The following is a 22,290-nucleotide window of genomic DNA, read 5'->3' on the forward strand; positions in this document are numbered from 1 at the left end:
CTCTGACGCATGCTACTCCAGCACTGGGCAGGGACTCAAGAAAACAACTTCCCAACCTCCTCCCAACAGTGACCCCAGCCGTGCACCTGCCTCAGGAGATGCTGGCATGCCTTTATGGCCTTGACAGGAAGATGCCTCTCATGCACTGTCTTCCTCACTTGGAGGAGGCCCCCCAAACCACGCACGCTCACCACTGAGTGGACAGACCTCCTGTGAGTGGACATAGAGAGCTGAGCTTGTCACTGAATACAGGGGAACTACAGAGCTGGCACAGTAGCTGTTTCCTGAGGAACAAGTTGCTGCCACCAGGGAAAATGCTGGTTTAGTGTCTACCTGATTTTCTGTCCTTCCTGCCCCAGGGTCACATCGCCCTCAACTGGGATTTTGTAAGAATGAGAGTGCAAGCATGGAAAAGAGATGCCACTGCTCCCCAACTCTCCTGCATCGGGAGCCAGCTGGGGGCGGGCTCAGTCCATCATACCCGTCCATACCATAAACCCTTCCAGCCAACCCGTCAATGTGTCACCAGGGCCATCCTCTCCCCTCTCTTCTATCTAATCAGCACACACCAGTGCCAGGGCTCCTCACCGCTTGCTATCTCCTCCTCTCACCAGAGCTATGCAGCGTTAATTCTTCGCCAGCTGCTCTCACTCTCCTTGTGTGTGTTCCTCCTTGCAGCTCCATTGAGCACACCTCTGCTCCGACCCACCGCCCCGCACCACAGCCCTGGCCACCAGGCTCCTGACCCCCAGGACGCACAGCTGCCCAAGCCCTGCTGCCCCAGCAGTGCTCTGCATGCGTTTGGAACATGAAAGCAGCAAAAACCCCCATCGCCCCGGGGAGGTGGCTTGGACCACCAGCCTTATCCTGCCTGCAGCTTAACTAGCACGCTAAGGCTGGAAGGGGAAAATGCCAGGTGCCCCCCCCCACACACACACACACCCCCACCTCCCTCTGCAACCCCGCCAGCTCCCTCCCCAGCTCGCCACCGTAGTGTAAACCCTTTTGTTTCTCGTCAGAAATACAGCAATTATTTCAGAAAAATCTCTCCCCTCACCACTGGTAGAAATACCAGTCTGAGACAGTAGCTCTCTTGATGATTGCAGACGGTGGAATATTCCAGAAAAAGAGGAAGATTTGGGGAGGGGGAGGGGAGGAGGTATCTGGGATCCAATCTTCTTCCTCACCCTGCCAACCCCCCTCCATCTCTAGCAGATTTCATTTGTATCATCAGGATTTCTGTGAAATTTCCCCCCAACCCTCCCTCTCTCCCATTTCAACTCCTGGCTAAGCTCAGTCAAAGGTGCACAAGAATAACACGCTGCTCTACTTTTCTCACAAGCTGGACAAATAAGTCTTCAGCTAGCCACATGCAAGCCATTAAAAATATATTAACATACCCAGCAGGGTCTGTCACTTTTTCTTCCCCCCCCCCCCCCCCTTTTCTTAAACACAGAGAAGGAAGAAATCTTGCCACAGTAACAAGAGGTTTTCATCAAGTCTCATTACCTCAAGCACAGCCGCACACCACAGCCCCCACAGAGAACAGCCTTCGGTTCCTGCTGTCATTAAAGGAACGAAGATCTTAAACAAAAATTAAACCCAGGACAGCATGAAGTTGGGAGCACACAAATGGATAAGGCAGGGAAGGGTCTGTGAAAGCCAAATGGAAGAGCAGGAGCAGAGCCATCAGACAGGGCCCTGCTCAAGCAGTTTGGGAGGGATAGGGCAGGTTAAACGTGTCCTGCAGAGTGGGGCAGGGGCAGGCATTTTCAAAGTTTCAAGGCAGCATCCAGAGGTATGCTATATTTCCCAGAAACTTAAGTGACATAGCAACGTCCTGGAACATTGCTCAGGAATAAGGCTCAGGGTAGAACCAGACCAGCAATTAAGATAAGCAAGAAGCTTTTTCTAAGATGTTGCACAATGAGGATGATTTTGCACACTCTTTGAGACACATCCATTTTTACTCCAGGGGGTTCTTAACCCTTCCAAATGGTAGCGTGGCCCACACTTCCCAGAGCGGCTGCACAGTGCATCTTAACCTGCAGCAGCTGCTCTAAGCCTGAAGCAGGTGGCTGCTGGTGTTACTAGTTTGGGAGAAGGATTTGAAGGGTGGGAGGCAGCAACTCAACATTTAAACAGGACATTTCTGTACAAGGGGGTTATTAGTCAAGTCAAAGTGCCCTTAAACTGTAGTTTCTCAAGTATTTCTTTGGGCAAATTACTGGGTTAAGCAGCTTTCCTCTCCACCCTGGCTACTTTAATCCAGATCAATTCCCTGATCCAGTTCAGTGTACAGCAGTACGTTCAGCTGCACTGGCACAGCTGAACAAGCAGCTCAGGAGCAGCAGCAGCAGGGGCTGCTGAAAACAATGCTCATAAAACTACATCCTCGGATTCAACAGGCATAGCACTTAGCCCCAGGAGACCAAGATGCTGCATGCACACCCCATGAAAACAAAGATATGGGAAGAGGGATACTTCATGCATGGCTAACTGGAAAGAGATTTTCTCCTGAGCCAAACAGGACATAAAAAACCAAAAATCTGGTGACAGTGTGGCCATGTTTTATGCACCTCTAGATGAGACTAAGTTTTATTTCTCCCATGGGAATGGGGGAAAGCAAAAAGCTCTCCCTTGTGAAGCAGGCAGTACAGTCAGCAAAGGCAGAGCTATGGAGAAGAGCCGACGATGGTAAAGCACCGATGAAAGGTGGACAAGGACCTCTGAGGAGCAAGGAGGAGGATGAGAACCCACAGCAGGTGAAGAGCAGGAACGGTGCAGGGACACTACAGAAATAACTCCCTGGCAGAGCGGTGATGAGCAGAAGGGAGCTGGGACATGAACTGGATGACACAGAGGCAGGATGGGGATGTAGAAGGGTCCACCCTGGGTGCAGAGGAGGGGATCAGGAGAAACAGTAAGGAAGCTACTTCAGATCTCTGGTGTCACAACCATTCCGGTTGTGAACAGTTTAATGGGTCATTATCTAAACAGTTCATACACCCTCCAGTTCTGGAGTAATTACATCCATTCTTTAAAAGGACATCACACAGAGGTCTACCAGTATCACAGAAGCAGACAGGAGAGTGAGCAAGATGTCTGACTGTACCAGAAACAGACCAGAAAATAGCACTGATTTCATAATGATATGATACAAGTCAAAGATATATTCACCTCTTGCAGCACTGAAACCTGCTCTACTCATCCTACCTCGGAAAGGGGATACAAGGAACTGAGGTAGTTCAGCAAGGGGCAACAAAGAGAAGAGATCTGGAAGACAGCAAATGCTTACATGAAGTCCACATGTACAAAACAACAGCTACGTGCTAGAGGGAAAAAAAAAAAGTCTTCTAGTGCAACCAGACTATACTGCATAACAGGGCTGTGACACAGTGGGTGCACATTCTTCTCGCCAGGAAACCAATCCATCCTCTCACAGCCAGCCACCGCAACCTGGCAATAACTGCCACCAGCCATGGGAGAGGGCCATCCCTTGAAGAGATAGCAGGGCAGACTCTTTGCCCACATCTGCCAAACTGATACAGTGCACGCAGAGTTTCACCGCAGAGCCTCGTGGTTGGTATTTCCACAGCCTCGCAGACGAACAGCTTGGCTGGGTTGCTCTTCCTAGCTGTTTCAACATAGGTGGCACAAACTCTGTCATGTAAAAGAAATTGAGAGCCCTGCTTTAAAGTGATTGCAGGAATATACTGTAGTCTTTCCTGCACAACCAAGTTTGACAGCAACGTAATTAGGTCAGGGGATAGCTGTGCTGTAACAGATTCCTTGGACTTGGCTCTATCCAAGGTAGAGACGCACACGAATGCTGCTTCAGCTTGTGTCTGCTCACTTGCCAGCAGCCTGGATTCTTGAAAACCTACTCCAAGTGACTAGCCCATCTCAGATCACAACTCAGGCCCTTGATGTGGACTCCCAGCTCCGTACTTCTGCAACAGCCTCGCTAAGGACAGTGGAGTTTGAGCCAAGGTACATCAGCCTGCAGCTGAAACAGGCCTGCAATAAATGCCAGAGGAGAAGGGGGAGGCGGGGGGGCAGGCTGTGGGCAGCACGTGCAAGGAAGGCACTTGTATTGATGCAGGCTAAGGTCATCCCAGGGACCAGGAGTTTGACACCCATGATTAAAGCATAATCAAGAAATGTTTCCTGACCGTGAAGTCTATTAAGCTGTGGAACAGGCTCCCACGGGAAGCAGGGAAGCCTCATCCCGCTGTCTCTGTAAGGAGTGACAGGCTGGCAGTAGAGAATCAAGCCCCAGGACTGGTGAGATGGCCTGATGGGGCCAGTCCCACATGACGCTTCTTTCAGGAGTAACACCAACCTAAGAAATTCCCTCCACCACTCCTGCAATATCCCCTCCCCAGTTCTGCCAACACTGCTGCTTGCAAGGCAGCACTGTGGACTAGATCACTGTAGCCTGGGTTGCTTCACATATTTGGAGGGTTGGGGCTTTTGAGCCATATCAGGTCACTGATGTATTTCACACCACAGTCCTACCAATGGTTGCACCCGCACAACCAATGGGATGACAGTGGTGGTACAATACAGAATATGAGGTGGGAGGTGAGGAAATAGGAATTTCTTAAGCCATACTATAGGTATCTTTATACTAACCCTGTGTGCATGAATTCATGCAAAGAAAGGCAGTGGAGGATGCAACTAGGGTGGAGGGCATTAACTAAACCATGATTTACCATGGTCAGAAGTGTGTAATTGGACATGACCTAACATATATAGAAAATATCTTAATTTACAGCAGAGAATCTCACTCTTAGTAATGTATCTGGTATCAAGTTTAAGTTTCTGACACGCTGGGCTAGTACTAACTTAGTGTTTTAGATCTGAAGGCCTGCCTCAGTTTTGACTTTATTTAATGTTTAGTTGCCTCCCTTAAACATTTCTTTTTTATATTTTTAGAATGGTGGAAAGATCAGTTTGGTTTTGAACTGTGCAGATCGACAGGAACGCGTATTTTGCCCCATTTAAAGCTAGCAGACACCTATCTCCCTTTTTGGTGGGTTTTTTTGGTTTGGTTTGTTTGGGGATGGAGTGGGGGGAAGGAGGTGTTAAGAACATCACAAAGTTCAAAATTAATGTCTCAACTTATAACACACCTCCCCCTCTCCAACAACACTGGTTGCAGAAGCTACCCACGGCTGACACTACTCATGAAGCTCCATATGGTTCTGCTTCCCTTAATTTTTCCTCAGCCTCACAAACTTTGGCACTGCTCAGGTTTTCCTGGTCCTTAGGAAACAGGAGAGATTCCAACAATTTCAGCTTCTCCTTCCTTCGCTTTTACAAAGCTCCCACGGTGCCATCTACAAAAAACCTATTGTAATGACAAAGCATAAAGGCACATTTTTCTGAACATCACTGGTGCTGTAGAATTTTTCATATTGCACTTAGTATTGTTAACGATTACTTACATTGCATTAGAGTTGAAGGACCTCAGTAACATCAGGGTCCCTCATGCTCAGCGCAACGTACACATACAGCAACAAACGTCTGTGCCCGAGTAACAGGCTAGTAAAGTTATTTTATTTAAGGTAGAAAGGCTTCAAAATGGAGTGTCATTTTAAAGCACCCATGAGTTGACAACAGTTTGTATGATTATCACAAACCACTCAAAGAAAGCTTCCAGTACACCCGGGAAGTAACCATGTACACAGTGAGTACCCTGTACGCACCATAACTCAGCAAGTGCTTTTTGCAGCTCCCTTCTACACTCAGTCATGAAGGATATAGATCATTACAGCCTCCAGCTATAGAGCTTTAGCTCACAGAGTAGCAGCTCACACTTTTAGCTCTGGAGATCCCCAGTTCAATCTGCTGCATGTCAGCCAAGAGGGCAGCTGTCATAAAATTACAGCCACAACTTTGCATGTGAAAAAGTAGGGAGAGCGAACAGAGATCTTATTATAGAATTCTGGTTGCAACCTGCTGAACAGCTCCCTATTTAAAGTACTTCTCGTAAAGAGGGGTGGGGGAAGGAAAGAGAGTCTTCCAACTCAGCTTCCCAATTCTCTCTGTTTTGCAGAAGAAATCAGTGCTGCTTTGCAAAAAGTCTTTTGTTACAAACGCATGTGTATATTAGATGAAGCACTCAAGTGCAGAGCCAGGAGCAAGGCTCTAGCCCCTTATCAGTCAAAAAAAAAAAAAAAAAAAAAAATTCTCATTGCTGCAACCAAGACATCTGAAGTCCAACAAGGCATCTTAGCTTCTTTCTGAACTATAACCATTCACCAGCAGCCAAGCCATTTGGCTATGCAATTTAAGTATTAAAATTTAAGTTCAAGAAATCTTAACTCAGTTACATCTTGTTTTCTTCAAACTGTACATACAAGCTCTCAGGGAGACTCAACAAAACAGAGAATCCAGGAGGAGAGTATGTTTGAACTACAAAGGTACAAACCGTGGCAAAAAATTCAGTCTCAAATGAAAAGATCTTTTAATGAGTGCAACACAAAACAATTAGATCAAGTTCCTTCTTATCCGTTAATCTTTCTGCACGCACACAGCAATTTTTGAGGCAAACTTTTTTCCAAGCCAAGATGTTCAAAACTAGAATTTGAAACAATGTAATCCAGTTTTAAAGAAACATTAGTTTTCCCCCAACAATTATTCTAGAAATATGTCCTTCCTCAATAAAGCTATTCCAGGCTTGAGATACAGATTAAATTCTTTGCAGAACATTCTCCTCTCCTAGACAGTCCCATCCATCCATGACCCAGCAGCACAGAACCTGTGGGTTCCCCATTGCCTGGAGTGAATCAACCACTTTGGACCACCAGCAACAGATGGGAGCTAACTCTTCAACTTCCCACAAACTACTTACCTGCTTGCTAAATACCGCTCGAAGTAGGCCAATGTGACTCAAACTGTTCAGTACCCACCTGCAAGAACACAGATTCACTGAGACACGTCGACTAGGTTCATGCTCGCTGCTACACCAGTGGCCCTTCAAAACTCCCCAAAACGCAGTGCCATGCTTCCAACAGGATTTGAAGGACAACTACCTAGCAGACAGCCAAGCCGGAAGGTGTTCAGATGATTGCTAACACCAAGCACAAGCCTGCAACAGTTAACTCCAGAATTCACTAACACTTTGTATTTAAACCAGCTGAATTCTCTTGTGACATCCTCTTATCAGCCTCATTTCTGAAGACCCATTTTCATTTGGCTCAGAGTCTTCTGCTCCTCACCTCAAGCAAGACCTACTCAGGAAACACACAAACTACCTGACCATCTCCCTCATTTTAGAAGAGGGTGAGGCAAAGAATCGAGGACACGAAGCCCAGTTTTGAAGAAAGCTATGGGCAGCTGCAGCAGCACAGAAACATTTGGGGCTGATTATACACATGCAGCAAAACCCTGGCTTGGCTCATCCCACAGGAGGGACCCATAAAAGGTTCACCTCTCCCTCACCTACTGCAACCAGGCAAAGCTCACGAACATCTGAACCACACTTGTTGCAGACGTCCAATGAAAGCAGTACAACCCTATGCAGAGATGACTGAAATGAGACACCATTATGCTATTTTCTGGTATTATTTCTGCAAATTTAGCACTGCTAAAAGGTTCCAGATAGACATTCTCTGGAGACCAAAATCCTTTGCCTACCCTGAGAAGATATGCAGAGAAAACAGCAGCAAAACCTATACGTGCTTTTCTCATCTCTCCCAGCCTGCTGAGGCTGAAATGACTGACAAAGGTCCAAAATGAGGGACACACATAAATTATTAATATTGCACTAGTAGTCTCGCTGTTGCTGTGACAGCCTAAAGACTTAACAGAGGCAGGCTCTGCAGGGAAATATTACTTTACTTCAAAATCATTCATTCAGGAAACTTGCACGCTGAGGAGAAAGAATCATTCTGCAGCACGCTCTGTCAAACCCCTCAGCCTTAAGACCCTTCATTTCTAAAGCAAAAGCAATTTTAACAAGAACAGGAAATCAAAGCGAAGCATAAGGAGCTTTGGATTTCAAGTGAGCAACACTGGAACAGCATTACTTCCGGACACAAACCCTAACACGCATCTTCTCATGCCCGACCTGGAAAGTCCATCCCACTTCTGAGAGCCAGATAAGTGTTTTGTCTCTGCAGCCTCTCTGCTGAAACAGCCAAGTGGCATACCAGCGAGAAGATAATGGGTAGCCATGCACTAGCAAGTGGAAGGGAGCCAAAAAGCCACTTCAGTTTGCCACTCTGGCTGCAACCTGTGCTTTAAGCCCATGTGAGGCTCCGGATTCACATTCTCCCTGACCTTTTATTTCACTCCAAGTCTCATGCTACACCTGCTGCCACAGTAGCCACATACCCATAAGCAGCACACAAAGAGATGGGGCTTCTTACTGATCTATTCGCTTCCTTTCCTCTGTTGCAAGGGGAACAGTTTATGCACAGGTATTAGTCTGTTTTACATTAATTTCTAGAACTGGTACAAATGACCTGAACTTTGACATTTGTGAAAAAAGTTAAATTCTTTTCATCTTTCTTAGTAATCAGAATATATTTACTTTTCATTTAAAACACAAAATTTCCCTCCCAAAATATTTGAAGTAGTTACTGAAATGTTTTCTTTACCACAGCCCTTCAAAGCCTCAAGATTATTAATAACATTTTGAATATAAAGACACACAACATTGCTCCATACCAATAAAAAAAAAAGCAAGCAGTCAATTTTTCACACAATAAAGTAATTAATTTTGAAAACTAGTACTTTCTATTAAATATTCTTGCATTTAAAAACCCAGAAAGGTTTCCAATAACTCTAGACACTGATGGGTGCAAAGAAAAAAAAGACCCTACCCCCAGCTGGATGGCATTCCTCTCTTTGGGTGCAATGTGGTAACATTTGATTGACGCATCTGATCCATTCCAAAACTCCAGGCGATGTTTTAATCATCAATGGGCAGAATCCTATTAATTTTCAGGAAAAAAAGAAAAAATGGAAAAACAGAGTAGAATATGGAGGTAGGAAGGACACAGAGCATCTGGCATTTGTCTAGCAAATCCACCTGATTTAGCTAGGTCCATAATAATCAACAGATTAAAGACTGAGTTGATGGCAGAAACTCACATCTACCAGTATAAGCCCCTTCCTCCCCTCCACCCTCTTTCTGCCATCTCAGCTCAATGCAGTCTCCCAACACAACCTGGAACGTTAGTCCCATACCAAAGGAAATGAAATAGGAATAGTGAAAGGAGTGGGAAGAGATAAACCAGGGTAAATAGGGATAGCACGAAGAGCCCATTGGCATGCAACCAAAAGCCTGCATAGGCCCTTGCTACAGCAGAAAACAGGAGATCAGGCACGTACGAGGAGATGGCAGGAGAGCAGATGCGAGAAGGTGAAGGTTCAAGTGGTCCCTGAGCTCAGGGGGTAAGAAATGGCAGCAGGCAGAGTACTGAAGTGAGCCTCAGCATGCACAACAAGCTCAACCTTCAGAAGCAGCAACACACCAGGCAACCCGCTAGCTTGGTGTCTGCTGTGATAGGCATTTTCATTATTGACGGGCATGGTACGAGAAACGTAGTGTGAACCTTCCACATTAAACAAGGCTTCCCAGTCCACCCATAAATTTATTTTGCTGTCACCCAAACCCAGATCCACCAATATCAACCAATTCTGCTCTGAAACAAGCCTCCACTTAGTCTTGCACCAAACAGTTGCCGCTGTTTCATTTCAGCACTGATAAGCACTGCAAGCCCTCAGGACCCACCAATGTAAGAGGCAGCACAATCCCAAGGGGAATTTACCCGTTCCACTAGCTGCCAGAACACGAGCATCATCAGTGTGACCCTTCCAGCTGGCCAGCTGATGCATCAGACCGGCCCACATCCCCATCAACCGACCTGGAGCCAGGCACCTTCCCACTAGAAGTGTAAACCTGGCTGAATGGTCAGCAGGACAGCAGGGAAACACTCCTGGTCTAGCTGGCCAGCTGCCTGTTTGGGAACACGAGCTGCACAATGGTCTCCGAGCACATCAGTCAGTCACCTGGTTGTTTCTTACATCTGTTCTGTGTTCCAAAGTCTTGGGAGTATTAACAGCAGAGAAAACCTGGATGTGGAAAAGTAGGGAAGGCAAGAACAAGCTGACGTACTGCAAAGGAAAGGAAGCAGCAGGCTGAAGGTGGGATCTTACAGTAGGAAAGGTGGTTGCTACAGTGTGGAGCAGGAGCTGGGGGAAACAGGAGGGGGCTGTTAGCAGCAAGAAGGCAGGCGAAGGCATACCACCGCAGGGAACGGGAAGAGCCTGTAGCCTAGGGCTGATAAACCAGATATTGCTGCCAGAGTCTTACACCAGCGCCTAAAGCCTCTACTATTGACTGAGGGGCTCAGCAACAAGAAGGGCCTGCCACAAGCATGCCCACCTGGCAGCTTCAGGTAGTCATTTAAGGTATCTCAGGTCCGGACCACGAAGTACCCTGAAGATAAGGACACAGACCTTGAATTCAACATGACACAGTCACGTGGACCTCGCACAATGAGAAGAGGATATGTTCCCAGCCCTGACAAGGACTGCACAGCTGCAGCTCATGCCTCCCTTCGGCTCCTCAGAGCAAGTGGTTGCATATCCAGCCAGACTGCCTTTGTAACCAGTCCCCCCCGGCCCATCAGGAGGGCCTGAACCCTGGACCATCAGCAGTGAAAGCACAAACCTCCACCTCATACTCTAAATAATTAAACTCTGTGGGAGCAGCAGCAGACTCATAAAACTCTTACACAGACCAAGCCAGTCATTAATGGGGGTCAAAGATGAACGCTCTGGTTTTTTTAAGTGTGCTTTGATGCATGGGGAGAGTGGCGAGAGAAGATCTTCATTACCCTCTCTGGTACCTGATGAATTTTTGCTTTCCTGGCTATCAACACCTCCTACTTCCACCCGAACCCCATACCACTGGCAATCATCTGGACAGCCAGAGACAATTAGAAGGTGTGTTTGGACAACATCTGTGCTAGCCAGCCACCTGCAGGTAGGGAAGCAAGAGGCCTCGCTGAGCAAAGCCAGGCTCTACCAGAGGCTCAGCCGGTGCTTATTACGAGGTTTGGGTTTCACACGGATGCCACCAGGTGGAATCCCAGGGCCAGCATGATGCTGAAAGTCATGCACACCACAACCTCACTCACTGTCTCCCCTACAGCAAGGCACAGAGCAGAGCACAAGCCAGTAAAATCTGTCAGGATTATCAGCTTGGGCTCGGAGCCAGAGCTGGGAGCTGCCACAAGGGCAGGGAGGCTGCCTGCAGCCCTGCAGGTCAGCGGGAAGGAAGTGGAAGTCCCCTGACAAGCAAGAAGAGGCAGCAGGCAGGAAAGGCAAGACACAGTTGAGAAAAGGTCACAGAAATACTAGTCTGACCCACCCCTTCTGGCCTTAAAACACATATACACACGCGCGCGCGTGCGCGCATGAGCTTCTTACTACTATGCTTTGTTCAGACATTTTAAGTAGAGCTCTGCTCTTCCCACTCTCTTTGCATTCCCCCAATCCACACCAGTTTTGGAAATGTTTCTTTAAGCTTTCCACCAATGAAAGCCTCGGGTGGAGAGAAGGGCAAGCAGGTTGTTTTGGGGAAGGGGCCACCTCATCAACACAGAAAACTCCCCCAGCAGCACACAGGGATGTTGGATGCTCTATCAGCAGTGCCAATTCCAGCCTGCAATGGCTGAGCCTCTGCCAGCCTGTCTTCTCTGCTGCATTTGCTCTGTGTAGAGGAGAGGCCACAGACTGGAAATGGCTCCAGGATCTCTGCTACTGTGCTGAGAAAGTGGCTGGTGTAGCAAAGCCAGCTTTTATTTATTATTTATAAGTAGTACTGATAGATGCCCCTTTTTTCAGGTCACTAGGAACCTTCTCCCAACAAACCCCAATACTTGCACTTTCAGAGTGAAGTTAAGGGCTTTACACACAACATCAGCACTCATCTTTCCCAGCATGGCAAAAGCAGCAGCTGTTACTTCCATTATTCTTGGAAATAAGGGGGAAAATAGCTAGGACTCTCCAGCCTTGGCACCTCTTCCCTCCCACCGTTTGGCTACCAGAGCTACGGTTACTATTCAGGGCAGAAGTGCTCAACAGGGCACACATTCCAGTGGGCTGAGCCATCCCGTGTGGCCAGGCTCAAAATGGCAGACAGCGATGAATAGGATAATTAGAAAGTACAACAGAAACCGCAACATAAAAACAAGCGGCTTCTATTACAAGAAACAGTTCTATGGCATGGTTAGATCCATCACCCCATATGCTGGGTCGTGGTGGTGCCTCAGGAGCCTGCTGCTATTATCTGTTTGCAATCACATTTCAGCCTGTCTTTCTGCTTAATGCACAAAAAGCAGAGCTAATCAGATTCACTCTCTCTTTCTGCTTAATGTCTCCAGTTCCCAAGCATGCTCTGTACTGCTTCAACTGATGTTCAACTAACACTAGCCAGGAGCACACAGTGGGGAGAAAAAAAAAAAATTTGAACTACCTATTAATTTTAGTCCTTCTTTCCACCTATTATGTCTAAAATTCTTTCTACACTTGAGCTTTGCAAACAGAAGTCAGGAAATTCCCGTTTCCCTCTCTACACCACACCCAGCTCACGTATGAGTTCCCTTCTCCAAACCACTCCTCCAGTGGTATCTGGGCAATTAATTATAGCACAGACCTATCAGGCTTGCCTCTCACTCTCTGGGACAGCTTTTTTAAATAATTCCTGGCTAGGAACCTCCACAGAAGGATGTCTTCTGCTGGCACCGTAATAGCCCCTCTTTGTTAATCTATTTGAAGTGACCATCACACGCTCTCCTCCCCCCTCTCTCCCAGCACTATTTAATTATTGCAGTCCTACATGGGAACCCTAATGTGCCCACGGCATTTCCAGTCTGAGGACAAACAGGGCTCAGGAATGGCTGCTTCTTTCACTGCATTCCTTTGCACTCCATGAGGCAGCTGGAACATTGCTAGAGTCAGCTACAATACCTGGATCTTCGCTAGAGCGACCAATACAACAGCAGAGAAAGCCCCAGACTGGGCAGATTGCATGCAAATTCAGCGAAGAGATCCAGGAAAGGCTGGCTTACAGGAACACCCATCATCATGAGCCAGGTTAAGCAGCGCAGGAGGAGAGTCACCCATTACAAGCACAATTGAAGATTTGCCAGAAGAACAACAAAAAAAAAATCAGCAAGTATTTACAGGAGATGAGAAAGAGATGTAGGTGGAAGACAAAAGTGCTAGGATACATATCTCTACCCAGGAGTGAAAAAAAGGGAAACTGCAGAGATGAAACCCCAGACAGCCCCTGCATCTGTACACATCCCCCAGCTAATACCCACTACATCAATCAGAACAATGGCAGCTCTGGAGAAGACCCCGATTATCCAGCTCCTTCAGTAACATCTTCCCCAGAGGCTGCACACATGTGCAAAGGGATGGAAGAAAAACATACTTCTCAATGAGATTACTTACAGCATTTTCTATATTGCCCCCTCTCTTACAAATGTGTCTTTAAAAAAAAAAATACTGCAGCTGGCTTATAAGTGTGTCAGATTTTTAAAAAAACATATCCTTGAAAACAAAGACGCTTTGTGCTCAGCATATCCAGTGGCACCATTATTTAATATCAATACACCGGTTCTTTCCTTTATTCACTCCATCCATGGAACACAAATCCACTCTAACAGCCACCCAGTGTATAATCTTACCATGCAAAGCAACACAATCCTACAATAATCTTTCTCTTGCCATAATGTCTTCATATACCAACGAGAGGAATTTAGGCTTAAATGCTTAAAAAAAACCCAACCAACTGCAGTACAGTATGAAACAAATCTCTAACAACTCTCAAGTTGGAGCAAATTCCCTCATCCCTCCCTACTACTTTCCTTATTTGAAAATGGCTGCACAAACATTTCTAATTTGTGCAGCACACCAATTGCAACCTGCCCCTCCCGCCAGGTACAGCCCTCAGTTGGTCCACACATGCATAGGCTCACTGCATCCTGCTGCCTCTGGCACACTACTCTTCACTGACATCATCTTCACCTTCATGCTGTATAAAATTCACCAGACAGACACAGCATCTGCTCCGTTAACCATAAAGCAATCACTGTAGGCCAACAGACACCTCCATCTAGTCTCCCAAATGCACACTCTGACCTGCACCATGCCCCTGCTAAGTAGACAATTGGGCATGCATCTCATTAGGTGGCACATCCCCCCTTTCCCACAGTCAGCAAGGGCTAATGCAGATACACCGATCCATCAACGGCAAAGCCAAGGCAGAAATGCTCTTCACTCTGGTCAGCAGAAGCAAAGTTCGTCTTTGCCAGTTCCCACGGAGTCTGAGCTTCAGCACATGCCTGGCTTCATCGGATGTCTGGAGCAAGACGGCACTATTCTGCAATACCACAGCAGTGTCCCACAAAGCCTTCCCAATTTCTGCTGGTGCCTGAAAATTAGTTAGGCAGGAGTACCTGGAACAACTGCAAGTCACAGTTCAGAGATGGAGAGACTTCCTCTTAGTGCTGTGGCAGTCAGCTTCAGGCCTGGCTCACCATGTGCAGAAAATTCTCCGGATGTTTCCCTGCTCTTGCCATTTATCTGAGGCCGCAGGGACCACCTGGTCCCACCAAGTCCAAGGCCTCAGTCCAAAAGGCCACCATCACCACGTTTGGGGAAGCTCTTTCACAAACCCAGCATACAGCTATCGCCTCAGGCAGTCTCCTTTAGCCCTCTCATAGGGGAGGGTTATGGCTACTTTTTTTTTTTTGAGCCCTTTAAAAATAATATATGAGCATAATAATAATTCTTAGGCTCATAGCAATGGGCTGTTAGCAATGGGCTCTCAGGAACTACAGTACGTCTCTTACTGCAGCGGCAGTGAAACTCAACATTTTCCCTCTTTTTCCCATTTTGAAAATACTGCTTGGGAATGGAGTCAGCATCTGGAGGCACACAAGTATATCCAGGAGAAGGAATGAGAGGAGCAGAGGGGAAGGGAGGGACCTGAAAATGAAGGCTGAGGGCGAGGTTTCACATTACAGCTAAACCAGGCTAATAGTTCACTGCTGCCAAAAAAGGGGGGCCCCATTTCCACCTTTCTTTCATTCCCTACCTCTCACTGCTGGCAAAACAAATCTCGCCCCTCCTGCACGGCAGCTCTGATGCTAGCCTGAACCTGGTGAGCAGGTTCAGCGCTCTGTCCCAGAAGAAAACTATTCATTTTTTTATATTTTGGGGGAAGTCAGCTTTCCAAAAGCTGAACAAGCTGGATCTGTTTAGCACCAGAGTGGGCACAAGGCAAGGAATACAGCCACAGAGCCACGAGCAAGGCATGACCACCCCTCTTACAAGGAACAAGTGGTTAGATTGGTTCAGCCACAGCAAGAAAATCCATCCTTACCCACGTTAAACTGCGGTTTCACCCAACAAGTATACCGGTCAGCACAAAACAAGGGGCCTACCTGAAAAGCCTGCAATAGAGGTGTTTGCTAATAATCTTAAAACAGGGAGTTTTACCTATTATTAAGCTCTACCTACCAATAGCATTTCTGAACTGGATGATGAAGGCAACCATGTACGTAAAGAACGACACTAGAATTGAGCAGACCCAAACCAGACAGAAATATGAGAGGTACTGCAGGACTTCCAACAATAATTGTGCCTATTTCTAAACTGGACTCTGTTATTATCAAACAAGATGGCTGCCTTCATCACTATGCTCAGAAATCTCTGTTTTCATTACAAACTTAATAATTAGTTTCAGGGTGCTCTTGATAAAGCATTTTTCTTTCCCCATCAGCTTCTACATCATCAGATGAACAAAAATAATGCAGTTCTTTTCGATTAAAAAAAAAAAAACAAGCCCATATTACTCCACTGTCTTTATTCCTCTCCACCTCCTCTGCTCAATTACTAAAAGCAATTTACAGACAATAAATGTAACTTCACAGCTGCCTGTATGAAGTATTCCCTTCATTTTATAGATGAGGTTACAGGCTATACAGAAATTAATATCAGCTAGGTCTACTTCAAAGCTGGATAAGCAAGAGGAACAGATGAACTCTTAAAGAATACGGATCATGTCTGTACTCTAGTAAAACTAGTAATAAAGAATTAAGGATGTTACCAGTTGGGATATAAATTCCTTTAATTTATCTGCTTAAATACAGTAGCAAACAAAAGCTTGCTTTGAGGTTCTGCTTGGTTTTATTCTGTTTTTACTAGGAACAACATCATGAGATTTCAGATTTACTGCTCAGCATCCCATAGACCAAACATGCTCACTTTACCAGTAAACACATGCTTAACTGCTAACCTCAGGGACTCAATGAGGGTCTTCCCAGTTGGTGCATGATCGCCAGGAATCTGCAGCTAGAAACTCTGTACATAACTTTAATCGATGAAGATAAGCAAGCCAGGAGAGAGTCCAACGTTTTCTGCCATAGCCTTGCAGGCTTTGGCAGGGCTAGGAGGAGCAAGAACCTACGTCTGTTAAAATCGCCAGCAGTGACTTTGAAAAAGCACCAGGAGTAGCAACACTAAAGGAAAAAAAAAAAAAAAAAGTGCCGTTTTGTGCAGGCACTCTTCTGATGATAACCACTCCTTAAGACTTAATAAAAACGCACGGCCAACTTTTCTTCTTTCACACATTAGCAGAGCTCAGAAATAGCACCCGAGTCTAGTTATACAACTCAGCAGGCCCAGCTTCTCCTCAGAAGAAAACACCACCGGCACACAGGTAATCCAAAGGCTGAGTCATCTGAAAAGTCCCTTCAAGGGAAAATAATCCTATTAAGAATTGGGGTGTTGGTGTTAAAGACAAAAAGGAGCATTAATTTTGGCAGTCCTTAATTACACTGGTTCCACTCTGTCCATTTACTACTAAACCTAACACCTGTAGGTTAGTAAATTCACCACACTCCTCTATCCATCCCCAAGGTCCTTTCCCGACACCATCCCCTCTTTAGTCAACAACTGCCTGTCATTGCCCGTACATTTCCTTATCCCTGACTAACACAAACTAGTATTTGTACAACCACAGCGCTTGGAAAACTAATGTAGGATTAAGGCCTTCATTTCTAGCCTGCATAGAAATACCAGGCATGCTTAAACCAACAGGGCGTTGTGGGCTTCTGTGCTATGACCAGCTTAAAACCAAAAGCCGTACCATGCACGCATCAAAAAACAGATAGGCTTCAAGATGGACCAAAAAACCAAACACAACACAAAGGATTTGGACTTGTAAAATCTCTCACGTGGGGAGAGCTGATAAACATAGTTAACATTTCTAGCAGAACTGCCATTTTCTGCATTTTCACTGCAGCAAGTACAGATGTTTGTGCCCACTGATACTTGTGCCCTTTTCACCCAAGCCTGCAATGGTATCACAACCTCGCACTAGCCCCGAAAATGGCTCAGCAGATGTAGCTGCTGCAGAAAGCACCTGCCTGAGCAAGCTGGAGTCCATGCACAGAGCACACAACCCACGCCCTCCTTTCCAGGCAAGGTCTGGGGTGTTCATGCCAACCCATCAAGCCCCCAAACCTCCCAACAGCTGCACAACAGCAGGAGGAGAGAGGCGACCTAATGGGCTTGAACAGGTAGTCCTGCAGTTTAAACTGGCAGCCCGATGTTACTAGCAACACTACAGGAGTCCAGAACTCGACTCCTACCATGACCCCAGTCCAGAGGCCCCCATCCGCTCCAACCTGAGGACAAGCCACAGCACTCCCCCCTCTCCTAAACTCTTCCAAAAGGGATGGACTGGGAAAGAAACCAGTGGCTCAGGCAGAGAATTTTATTTTTGAGGTTGGTAGATCTGTTGTGGAGACTGATCCACTGATATTTTTCTAATATAAGGAACATATAAGATGCCTAGAATTTGATAGCTGCTTTTTAATTAAATTGAAACAAGTAAATCACAGCCTGTTGCCATGGAGAATGAACAGACACAGCCTCTTGACTCCAGGGCAGGATCAAGCAGGAGAGGCAGACAAGGCTGTGAAATTAAAAACACCTATTTTAAAGCAAATGGTCTTGATAATTAGCAAAAAACGTGGCACGGGGAAATAATATAACCATATGGCAGGAAGTGGTTTTCAAGGTGAACTACAAAGCTGTTTTAAATAAATGAATAAACTGCTTGAGCTGCTGGGTCACTCGCAGAATCATATATGCAGGCTTAAATGTGATTTAAAAAATATACCAAAAAAAAATAGCAATTAGCTCTTCTTTCAGTTTCCTGCCTATAGCCTGCATCTGTGTCTGTTCTTATTTTTAAGGACTTGTTTCAAGTGATTAACGTTTACAGCTATTTGCAGTTACCAGAGAGCCGTCAAACTCGCATATTTTCAAATGTGAAAAGCCTTGCGGTTTACCCTGAAGTGAGAACCAAGTTTATGGGATATAAAACCTTTTATCTCTTACTCAGCGTCATTTCACAATCCTGGCCAGGTCATCAGACACTAATAATCATTCCTGAATCTGTGCATCCCTGTTATGACTTCCATGACAAAGTGACTTTGGAGGGAATTTGCCCTCCGCACACCACGTATCCGATCCTGTGCTACGTCTCTCCAGAAGCACAGCTCAGAGAGAGTCAAAAGGTAACACTGGTCTGCCAGCAGGAGGCAACACGGTCTTGGGCACAAACTTGGCTGATGGACGAGAGCGAGCCTTGCATGCCCCCTTCCCAGTTTGTCCAGAGCACAGGGCATCAAAATATTCCACCCCTTCCTGCTTCCAACCTCACCTGCTTACCCCTGTCAGCAAAGGCTGCCCAGAAAGATGGGGCTGGATAGTTGTAAGTCGCTCCTATACGATCTCTGCAGAGAGGGTATTGTACAGCAGTTGTCACGACGCTTTTAAGACACTTCTGCTCTGCCCGGATCTAAAAGGGCCGCAGCAAGGCAACTCTCTCATCACCTTTTCAAGCCCAGCCAGGGCAAATCTGAGCAAGACTCTCTTACAATTTCCAGTGAGCATGTGGCCAAAGTGCATCGAATTCATAATAGCCTAAAAATACTTGAAATAACTTTTACCTGATGACTCAGTTTCAAAAATGTGCTGTACATTTTTTTAAGGGAAGGGACAGATGAACTAACTTTCATTTCAAACCTCCCATCCACTCTAGCGGAAAAGCCAACCTTTTCTCCTATTTTGTGAGGACACAAGTTGTCAGCCATAGTCATTAGTCTTCCATGGCAGCTAATGACCCACACGAAACAAACTGTCAGGGTCCCAGTCCAGGCCCTTGTGACAGAGCTGGTTACATTAAAAACCAGTCGCATTCTCAGCCCTAATAAGCCGAAGTTGAGCTGGCTATTCACAAATTCCTTTCTGTTCCCCACCATGACGAAGAAACACCCGCAAAGGGAGGGGAGTCGGGACAGGAATCTTGTGAAAATAAGAGGTTGGGGAAAAACGAGCAATTAAAATCAGTATTGCCTGCTTTCACAGTTTTGCCTGGGTTTGGAGCATTTGCTGCTTTAACTGAAGTCACACTACATAAGATTTGTGAGTTTCATTAAAAATAAACTCCAGGTCCAAGTCTGCACAAAGATATGCATAAACTTGCAAATCTGGTTCACCCTGAAGGATGCCAGCAAGGACCCCAACACCACTCCTTAAAAACACTGAGGTGGGGGCAGCACGACTGGACTAACTCGTAGTCTTTGAACAGCTGAGGCTGACAGCAGCATCTGCCCAAACTCCTTGCTCATGCACCCCCTTTCCTTCCAAAGCCTGCAGCGAGAGGAGCTGTGCAACGTCTCGGGACACATTAGCTGCACTGGAAGGTGCTACACACCCTTGGCTTCCCCTCTCCCCACTGCCTTCCCTAGCATGCAATTGGTTTCCTACTGCTTGAACCACAGACCTGCCCTGCCACCTGAACACAAATGGCTTCACCGGGGCTGTTTCTGCCCTCACAGGCACCGGGCACCCAGCGGGCAGCAGGTGGCTTGTTTCTCCTCACCTCGTAGCTTTACTTATGTTTAGTTTTGACTCAGAGAAGAGATTTAACACAATTATCAAGGCCAGCCTAGCACCTCCCTCTGAAAGGGAACTGTGGTTTCTTCTCTGTCCCCACAAGCCAAGATAATCGCGCAGTGGAAGACTCCTTCCCAGGGACACTCCCAGTTGGACAGAGCCAGGGTTAACGGGCGCCTGCGTTAAGACTCAAGCCAGGCGGCTGCCTGGCTTATGAAGGAAGATGCTAGCCGTGCCTAGGAGCACATTATTTTCAGATCAGAGCAGAGGGGGTTGCAGGCCAAAAATAAAATTAAAAAAAAAAAGAAAAAAAAACCCAAAACGGCTTACACATAGAACTGTTCCCTTCAGCAGCATTGCACCACGCTGTACACATAAAGAGGGAAGAGCACTCGCGGGGCCAAGCCCCCTTCCCAGGCTGTCCACAGCCCCCTGTTCCCATTGCTCATGCTCTCCCCTTGCCTGCTCTTCCCTGCCTTTCCCCATGCCACCCCAGCTCCCTGCAAGCCCCTCCTGCACCCCCAGCTCACCTCCCCAGGACCCCCTTCTCCTACCCACAAACTTCTCCTGACCTCTACACCCCCAGTGACCCTCCCAGCACCACACTCTCAGCACCTGCACACAGCTAAGATGAGGGAGAGCGCTTCCCAAACAAGAAGAGGCTTCAGATGCCAGCCTCGCTAGGGTATTTTTCACCCGGCAGCAGGTCTCGCCATGCCACTGCCTGGGCTCTCACCAGGAGTTTCCAGCTGTAAACCTCGGTGGCTGCGAGGCTGCTCGCTCGAGGAGCATGTGGCACGTGTGTGCACCCCTGCGCTGTCAACAACTTCCAGTCACGGTCCTGGTGGGCAAGTCCCGGGTGGGCAAGGGGCTGCCTACCACCGCCAGCAGTAATCTAGCTTAGGAAAGGCAGCTCGTAAGCGGGATGGTGCCTTAGCAAAAATAAAGATCACCTTAATATTCTTCTTAACAGCCAGAAAGGTCACGATGTGTTGGTCCATAAGTGGCGGGGGGGGTGCGGCAAGATGGGCGAAGGGAGGGGAAGGAGGGGGGAAAGCAATGCACAAAACTGCAGGCGTTAACTGCGTGTTCGCCATAAAAAGAAAATAACATGAAAGAACTGGAGATGAACGACGGCTCCACACGGACAGCCGGACAGATACCCACGCGAGGGGATGAGCTGCAGCCTGCGGGAAGCATCAGCGCCTCCCCCCGCTGTCGGCAGCCCCAGAGAGACTGCCCCGCTGCCCCCGCCACCGGCAGGCCCGGCGGCCAGACTCCCCGCGCACCGGCGCGGAGGCGCCTGTCCTTCACAGGCGGGGAGAGCGGCGGGTCCCCCTCCCGGGGGGCGCGGGGAGAGCTCGGGTTACGGCCCGCTTAAAAACAAATAAAACCGCCAGTAAACGCCGCACACGCCGGGGGGGGGGGGGGGGGGGGGGGGGCACGACGACACACAAACCCCAAGAGATTTTAAAACTCATCTCAGAACAAAAGGGGGGGGGGCGCCCCCGCTCCCCCACGCCGCCGCGCACCGCCGAGGCGGGTCGTCCCCGTCAGGGTGAGACCCCAGCCTCACCTGCCCCCCGCCCGTCCCGCGAGGTGGGGGGGGCGCCCTCGCGCGCAAGGTGAGGCGGGCGGGCAACCGCCGTAACGGCCGCTGCTCACCTGTGGAGGCCGGCCCTCAGGGTCCCATGGCAGCGCCGTCCCGTCCCGTCCCGCGGCGGGCAGAGGGGCTCCCGATTCTTTGTTGCGCCGAGGGGAGCGGGTACGGATCCTGTCAGCTCATGTGACGCGGCGGGGTCGGTCTCCAGAGCTCGCTCTTGCTGTTTTTTCCTCCCCTCTCCCCTGCCCGCCCTCCGCCGGCGCTCAGGGCAGGCCCCGCAGCCGGGCGCGGGTCTCAGGCCCGACTGGCTGCTGGCAGAGCGGCGGCGGGGGAGGAGGAGGAGGAGGAGCCGCCGGCGGGGCGGGCTCCCTTGGCAGCGCCGGGCGCGGAGGAGGGCTCTGGCATCTCACAGCGCTGCCTGGAGGGGGAGGCGGCGGGGGAGGGTGCTGCCCCGGGCCGCTGCGCCCCGTCGTGTGTCGTCGCGTGTCCCCCCCCCCGGCTCCCGCTCTCGGCCCCGTTTCCTGAGCGGAGGCGGCGCCGCGGGCCCGCCCTCCCACCAGGCGTCGCTGGGATCGGCCTCTGCCCCGGCCCGGCAGGCCCCGCTCCGGGGCGGGAAGGCCCCGCTGCGGCGGGGGAGGGAGCCGCGGTGGGCCCCGGGGCGGGCGGCGGCTTTCCCG

General features: G+C 48.3%; 1 protein-coding gene across 4 annotated transcripts in view; it reads right to left on the minus strand.

Moving 5' to 3' along the window:
- Positions 1 to 22,090, minus strand: part of TCF20 (transcription factor 20) — a 133,906-nt gene extending 111,816 nt beyond the window's left edge. For 2 of the 4 annotated variants that reach the window (XR_008235752.1, XM_052790637.1), the window contains exons 1-3: positions 21,676 to 22,090; positions 8,838 to 8,948; positions 6,863 to 6,920 (exon numbers count right to left, since the gene is read on the minus strand). Coding sequence is in view for 1 of the 4 variants with exons in the window: in XM_052790637.1 (XP_052646597.1) it covers positions 6,863 to 6,920; positions 8,838 to 8,905 (126 nt within the window). In the remaining 3 variants the exon portion in view is untranslated. Of the gene's footprint in view, positions 1 to 6,862; positions 6,921 to 8,837; positions 8,949 to 21,675 lie in introns of those variants that run through there. The other 2 variants (XM_052790640.1, XM_052790639.1) reach the window with 2 other exon arrangements.
- Positions 22,091 to 22,290: the final 200 nt, after the last annotated feature.

The sequence above is a fragment of the Harpia harpyja genome, chromosome 6 (assembly GCF_026419915.1).
Source record: "Harpia harpyja isolate bHarHar1 chromosome 6, bHarHar1 primary haplotype, whole genome shotgun sequence".
In the NCBI taxonomy this organism is placed as follows: Eukaryota; Metazoa; Chordata; class Aves; order Accipitriformes; family Accipitridae; genus Harpia; species Harpia harpyja.